We start from the raw sequence: 7,823 nt of genomic DNA, 5'->3' as shown, positions 1-7,823 counted from the left end.
GGTTGGGCCCATGGGCCATGGCCGCTGAGCCTGCACGTCCGGAGCCTGTGCTCCGCAACGGGAGAGGCCACAACTGTGAGAGGCCCGCGTACCGCAAAAAAAAAAAAAAAAAAAAAATTCCTGAATGAGAGCAGAGCAAACAGGGGAGGAAACTCCCCAGAAAGGAAACACATGATTGCCAAGTTGAAAGCAAGTGCCCAGTGTAATGGATATAAAGACTCATAATGACGCACATCATTGTGAAATCTCAGAACACTGGAACAAGAGAAGATTTTTTTAAACTCCCAAGAAGAAAGAAATGGTCATTAAACAAAGGATCAGAAAACAGAATGATTTTTACTTCTCAACAGTACTGCTGGGTGCTGGAAGCTAAGCATTCAAAATTCTCTAGGAAAATTAGTTCCATCTTGAATTAAAATATATCCAAACATATAAGGCCTCAAAATGTTTATCTCCCATACTCCCTTTCTCAGGAAGTTACTGCAAGATACACATCATCAAATAAAGGAGTAAACCAAGAAAGAGGGAAACAGGGGATACAGAAAACAGGCGTTCTAACAAAGGAGGGAATCTCCAAGACGATGAAGGATGACAGCTCAGCACCAGGAATAGCAGGCAACCAGTCCAGAATGCAGCAGGGGGGGCCCAGACAGAAATGTTAAGCACTCTCTAAAATTAATCAGAAAACAGCAATATGACATTATTTAGAAATATGGAGATTTATAAATGTCAGAACAGTCCAAAATGTCAAAGGTGCTTGGCTCTAGTGATTAGCAGGGCAGGGAACTACTGTCTTTTTGGTAGCTTTTTAGTACCATTTGATGTTTTAAACAATGTGCACAAATTAGTTCAACCCCAAACTAATAGACCTATGGTCTGGTCACAACTGTAATTTTTTTTTAATGAAATGTTAACAGTGATTAGCATTAGCACTATGAGTAATCTTTCTTCTTCCTGCTTTTCTCTGTTTTCACTCATTCCTATTGTGAGCATGCATTACACTTTAATGCAAAAAAATAAGATAAACTTTAAGTTTTGAATAACAATATAAAAATCTGCCCATTCAAAAAGTAAATAAAAAATCCTTCCATTTGTCTTTCGCCGACTTGACTTCCTTTGTCAGCTTCAATAAGGCTGCAGAGCCAGAGGAAAAAATGTTTTCAGGGAGGCAAAGTAGATGAGAGAAATGTCTTTGCGATGGTGTGTACCCAGCATCAGAGATGCTACCCTACCCCCACACCCGTCCCCAAAGCAGCCTATCTCTCCTCCAATTCTCTCTTTTGTCCCTCCCTAACAAACCAACACACGACATAGGTCTTCCAAATAACTTCATCTTCATTATACCTTCCAATGTTGTCCATAAATTAGGATATGTTTCTTGGCAATGTCCATCCTGTCCCAAGCCATTGCCAGATTTAATTGTTCTGATGCTGATAAATTTGTGCCTAGGGTAAAAGAAAGGAATCACATATTCTGTTTACGATATCAACAAAAAAAGCACAAAGTGCCACAGAATGTGAAAAGAGGGAAGGAGGAACAATTGTAACCTTATTTAGACACTCACCCTTTAGCAGGGCTGTTAGGATTGCTAAATCAAGGTCCTGTGACTCCTCAGAATCAGCATCAAAAATGGTAATCTGTAACAGTTGAAAAACAGAAAGCCATACATTTTGGGGACTAGCAAAGAAATGCTTTCAAAAGTACCCACAAGATTTGCTCTCGAGCTAATAAATTAAGCGCAACATTCATCATTAATGTCAAAAATCACGTAGAGTTTTAAAAAATTCTTTTTTTTACTAATAAGAGAGAAAACTTTTAAGTAGGGTAATGGCAAATTGTACACATTCAGGGGATTAAAAAAACTGAAAAATTCCAAGTATCTTAGAGAAAACATGCATGAAAGAACATTGCTACATTAATTTACTATTCACATGCTATAATGGAAAGAAACTCAGTGTCAAGTCCTCATGTAAAGAAAACCATTCCTCACTTTGAAAGAATACGAAATGATATCCTTCTGTTCACCTAGCTTTAGAAACTAAGACTTTTGCTTTTTTTGTGTGTGTGTGGTATGCGGGCCTCCCTCTGTTGTGGCCTCTCCCGTTGCGGAGCACAGGCTCCGGACGCGCAGGCTCAGCGGCCATGGCTCACGGGCCCAGCCGCTCCGCGGCATGTGGGATCCTCCCATACCGGGGCGCGAACCCGGTTCCCCTGCATCGGCAGGCGGACGCGCAACCACTGCGCCACCAGGGAAGCCCGACTTTTGCTTTTTAATGAATGAATCCTCAAGGATTTGTCATAAAATAAGTGAGGCAATTACAATGCACCCAGTGAGCAAGTACAATGGACAGTGAAGAAAGCCTTCACAACGTCAAAGCCTCCAGTGTATCCTGGCACGTGACTGATTTTTTTTAAAGACAAATAAGGACATTATTTATGATTATAAAAGGTATTCTCCTGTTAATGAATGTATCTCAATCTTTGCAGATGAAAATATATAGTAAAGGGACCTGTTCAACAAAAAAGAGCCAAGATTGCCAAGTTCTAGCCCCAGATATGTCACTAACTAGTCAGTCTTGAGTAAATATCTTAAAACCACTGCATCTCAGGTTCCTCACCCACAAGATGAGAGGAACCCACTGAATAATCTCTAAGGTCTCATAAAGATAGGATTCTTCTACAATTCACGCTAAGAGCCCCTCTACCTAACAGCTCCCCTCCATGTGCATGAATAAAATAAACCCTCAACTGTGCAGGAGTTGAGAACCTTTCTGTAACATGCAAACCCTTCGCTGCCTTCTCTAGTTCTCTCTTGATTATTACACCGCTCCTTGGTTACTCTCCTTGATGACAGGAGGAGACAAATATAAGGGTGATCCCTTTATTATATCCTTTTCTTAACCTACTGACTATTGTGGGGAATATAAAATGTAGTAGACCGTGCACAAGATTTCAACTCTGAGCACCAGTTTTAGTTCTACTATTTCAGAACTGCATGACACTGGGCAAATCACTTAAATTCTCTAGGCTTCGGCTTCATTATCTCTGAAACTGAAATAAACAATCACTGCCATATTGAACTCACTCATGGGGTTATTTCACGTGAAAAAATATATTGGAAAGCACACCGTTAATTGTAGACATGGTTGTTATTTTCATTGTTACTAGGTCAACCAAAATCCCGAAGGGTTTTTCACATCTGTTTAGCCATGCTTAGTCTAGATTGAACTTGTTCAATTGGTTTTTTGAGGGAAGGTGCTTTAATATTACCAAAATCTTGTATGATTTGGTCCAGCCTTCAAATTCTGGAAAGATCACTATGATACGACATATCTGCATATTTAATGTAACTGTCAGCTACATATTATCCAAATCATTGATAAAAATGTTGATCAAAGTACCCTAAAACACTAAAATCTTTTCCTGAATCTATATTATGTTCATAGACCAAAGTTCATGGCCTCTATTTTCCATTTGAGAGTTTATTCACATATTTCCATTGTCCAGTGCATCCCCAATGATCTCCTATAGGACATACTGAGGATACTGTGATAGAGTCATCTAAGCCAGCAGACTTGAGTTTATTTAAGACATGGAGCTGTTCCTTTACCCTCTGAAAATATTTACATGTAATTTTCACTAAATTCAATCACTTTTCTGTAATACTGTTATATTGTCTAAGTGCTTTTTCCCAGGTACGGTCAGGAATACGAAGCATGGTTGGAGGGCGGGAGGAAACAAGAAGTCACGTTTACTCAACTTAAAGGTCAAGTTCTGTAGAGCTATATATAATCAAGTAAGAAATGAAAAAAAAAATTTGTGAAAATAAATATCACAATTGTTGAACATTAGCATTTTTTAAGTCAGTTGAGTCATCAACTCATCATACTCACAGAATCCCTGTGCACCATACACTCCATCAGAATTTGAAAAAGGTGCTTGGACTGTTTAAGACTAAAGTTGAAAGTGTTCTGAATCATGCAGATGATCTCCTCCTTCACCTGAGGACGCAGGGTCCTGGGAGAGAGAGAAATGGTCATGACTTGACACAGTGCAGAGAAGGGGACAAGCCAGAAACATCAGTGCAAGTACAACATCCCTGCGTCTGTCCCATGGTTTCTATGGACAGTACTGCCAAGAGATAAATGAATGGGAAGGAAAGCAAAGCAGCAGCACGAGGAGAAGGCTTAATTGAAAGAGAGAATGGACTGATCTGCCATGCTCCTGAGAAGAATGCACTTGGGGCAGGGTTCTGGAGCTGATAGATTTCCAAGGGGCTGTGAATCTCCAGAAATTACAGGCATAATATTCTTAAAGAATCTGACACTGCAAAACGAAAGAGAGAGGTGTAATAGAAGAGGAAGGGGGTATGGGGTGGAAGCAGGGATGAAAGGGGAGAGAAACTGTAAGAGAAGAGTTGTCAGAGAGAAATTATAAGCAGTGAATGAATATTTATTAAGTAAATGAGTAGGGTCCACATTTCAGTTTGTACGCACTGTATTTACTTACCTGACAGAAATATCATGCTTTTGAAATTGGAAGACTCACAATGTGTATAGGGATGGATAGAGAAAAACTACCAACTTATTTAAAAAGGAGAAAGAGTTAAAACTTCAACTAAGTACAACATATGCGACAAAAATGTCAGGATGTTGATTTCCTCAATTTCTGCTATTTTTACTAACAGCAATTGAATTTAAAGGTGATCTGGGGCCACAGTGGTCTCCTCCCTCACTCCCCCCTGGAAATCCTTTTTCCCTAAGCTCAGACAGGGCTCAAGGTCCTTGTTAGAGGCCAGCCATTCTTCAGCTAAGCTAATAGCAACTTGCATCACTGGAGGGCATTCTGGTGTTGCTTAATAAATACAAAAACCACTGAAAAATGAATTCCAGTCTCAACCTCTGTCCTCTAAGATATCCAGAGAATTCCAGTCTCTGTCCTCTAAGGATATCCGGCCTACATGAAAGCAGAAATTAAAGAACTAAAATGGAAGAATAAAGAGCATACTTTCAGAAATGAAGACTCAACAACTCACCCTTCATCTGCAAAGTGTTTGTGGGTGAAGGCCAGGAGGTCAGCAGCCCTGCCTGTGCCTTCACACACCACCACTGGATCTTTGTCTTTCACAGTCTCCCACACTGAGAGGATGACATTGGGACCACCTTCCACCACCAGCCCCACCACAGGCACTCCTTGTCTTGAGCCTATTTCAGATGACAAACAATATCAAATTGTTACAAAGGAACCCCATCAGCAATTCTGATTACCAGACACAAGTCTTTCAATTACCACATACATTTGTTACTTGCACTAGCCATTCTGTCTTCTTTGACTCAGGCTTGCTTAGTTCAAGGCCAAGCCAGAAGCTTGGACTTTAAATAAAAGTAACACAAATATGGTGAGAGCATCTTCTCCCAGTTAAAAAGTTACCTAAAGGCTTTTGGTAATTAAAAAATAATAATAAGTAGTAGTCTTCAAGAAACTAACTTTTTATCTTGGAAATTTTCAAACATATCTAAAAGAAAACAGGGCTTCCCTGGTGGTGCAGTGATTGAGAGACCTCCTGCCGATGCAGGGGATGCAGGTTCGTGCCCCGGTCCGGGAAGATCCCACATGCCGCAGAGCGGCTGGGCCCATGAGCCATGGCCGCTGAGCCTGTGTGTCCAGAGCCTGTGCTCCACAACAGGAGAGGCCACAGCAGTGAGACGCCCGCGTACCACAAAAAAAAAAAAAAAAAAAAAGAAAAAAAAAAAGAAAATAAATAAATAAATAAATAAAATAAAACAGAATGATATAATGGATCCCAATGTATCCATCACTCATCTCCAAAAATGATCAAACTTTTGCCAGTTCAATTAACTCTGAATAGTGGTTATTTCTAAGAACAAGATGGAACGGGTAAACCTCAAAGACTTTTATATTTCAATTTATTCCATTTTTCACTATTTGGCTTTCTTATAAGACTACATATTACTTTATTAAAGTAAGGAAGACAAAAAAAGGAAAGACCATGGAGTCATTCTTTTTAAAAAGATATTAAGTGAACAAAAGTTACAGAATGATATGCCCAGTATGATCCTATTTAAAATCCTATTTAAAATTTTAAAACCATATATATGGGTATATATTTTATATATACATATGCACATATCTATAACATGTTACATAAATAACCAGAAAACTCTGGAAGGATATATATCAAATTATTGATAGTAAAGAAGAGAGGGGAGGATTTGGGGAAATGTTGACTGTTTATTCTATAGATTTCTTACTTGATTTAATTTTTACACCACATGTGTATTGATATATTTAAATCAATTTTTTTTTTCCAAGAGTAGGAAAACTGGCAGGCAACACCATGCTCACACCTGAGCGACAGAGGACTTTACTCTGGGCCTAATGCTCTACAGCGCCCTCCTCTGGCCATGTCCTTCCCCTCACAGTGAGGAGGCTATAGGGTCAAGGTCCAAGGAAAGCCTGTGCTCCCTCTCCTACTTACTAGATTGCCCAGGACCCCAAAATTCTTGCTTCCAGGGGCTGCTTGAACCTCTGCCCCAGGAATATACTTGTCAAAAGTCAGAGGCAGCTTTGGGGAGTAGGAGAGAAGTGGATAGAGCTTGGACATATAGGCTGGGGTGTCCAGGTGACAACGTGTGTGAAGCCTGGACATCGTGAGATTGAGCCAAAGGTGGGAAGAGAAGCAGAGAGTGACCTGTAGGCCAGGGGCCACAGTGCTAGTTCAGTTTCATCTCCACGATCTGGCTCAGTACTCCCCAAAATCCAGGACTCTTGACCTCAAACCTGGCCTTCATGCTACATGTACAAAAGTAAAAAGATTGAACATTATTCTCTTGTTATTTTTGCTGGTTAGCTTGATTTAAAGCTTTTAAATATTTAAACAAATAGTATGTGGGTTTCCTATGTGTAACCTTTGTCCTGACTCCACAAATGTTAAGGGTGGGCCTCTTAGCAGGCACCCAAATATCTCATTCAGTCTATTTAATGGCTTTGACATACTTCTTTCCTTTTCCACGTATCCCCACTTCCTTATTATTTTCTCCCTATCACTAAAAATCAGACGTAAGATATACCAATTGATAGTCATAGGGTTCTTTTAACAACATTGTCCTGTAAAAGCTAAATGAAATGGTGACGATGGTTTATTAAGGCATAAAAGTAATAGAAGAAAATTTAGATGAAAATGTCATTAATTATAGAATTATTGAAACGGATGGAAAAAAAACTTTTTAAAGAGAATCTCATACCCTATATAATGATATACTATGCAGTCATTAAATATGTGCTCAATTATGCTTACTGATATGGAAATACATCCATGTTTAGTGGAAGAGGAGGGAAGGCTACAAAAGATATTATATGATCCCAGTGTTCACTTTTAAATGTTGCTCTGTGTGTACATAGAAAATTTCTGAAAGCATACAGGTGAAAAAGTTAACAATGGTTATTTTTTACAGTAAGATTACAGAAAGCTATCCCTTCCTTCTCTTCTATGTTTTCCTTCTTTATCTGAATATGAGAGTATGTAACACGTTTATCATCAGAAAAAGAAATCAGTAAGGGTATTCTGCAGGAGAGGGGAAAATAATTCAATTTGTTAGATACATCTTTTTTAAAGCAATAACTAATCCTCACAAAAATAAATATATTTATGATTGTTTTCTACGAAAAGGATCTTACTGGGCTTCCCTGGTGGCGCAGTGGTTGCGCGTCCGCCTGCCGATGCAGGGGAACCGGGTTCGCGCCCCGGTCTGGGAGGATCCCACGTGCCGCGGAGCGGCTGGGCCCGTGAGCCATGGCCGCTG

General features: G+C 39.7%; 1 protein-coding gene across 1 annotated transcript in view; it reads right to left on the bottom strand.

Annotated features, from left to right (window-relative positions):
* Positions 1-7,823, bottom strand: part of TRPM6 (transient receptor potential cation channel subfamily M member 6) — a 142,416-nt gene that overhangs the window by 82,281 nt on the left and 52,312 nt on the right. The window contains 4 exon segments of the mRNA XM_028493867.2: positions 1,345-1,445; positions 1,565-1,637; positions 3,894-4,017; positions 5,036-5,204. Coding sequence (XP_028349668.2) covers positions 1,345-1,445; positions 1,565-1,637; positions 3,894-4,017; positions 5,036-5,204 — 467 coding nt within the window.

Source organism: Physeter macrocephalus, chromosome 9 (genome assembly GCF_002837175.3).
Source record: "Physeter macrocephalus isolate SW-GA chromosome 9, ASM283717v5, whole genome shotgun sequence".
NCBI classification, from domain to species: domain Eukaryota; kingdom Metazoa; phylum Chordata; class Mammalia; order Artiodactyla; family Physeteridae; genus Physeter; species Physeter macrocephalus.
Note: the sequence above shows the minus strand (reverse complement) of the source record. Positions and strands in the feature narration are given on the sequence as shown.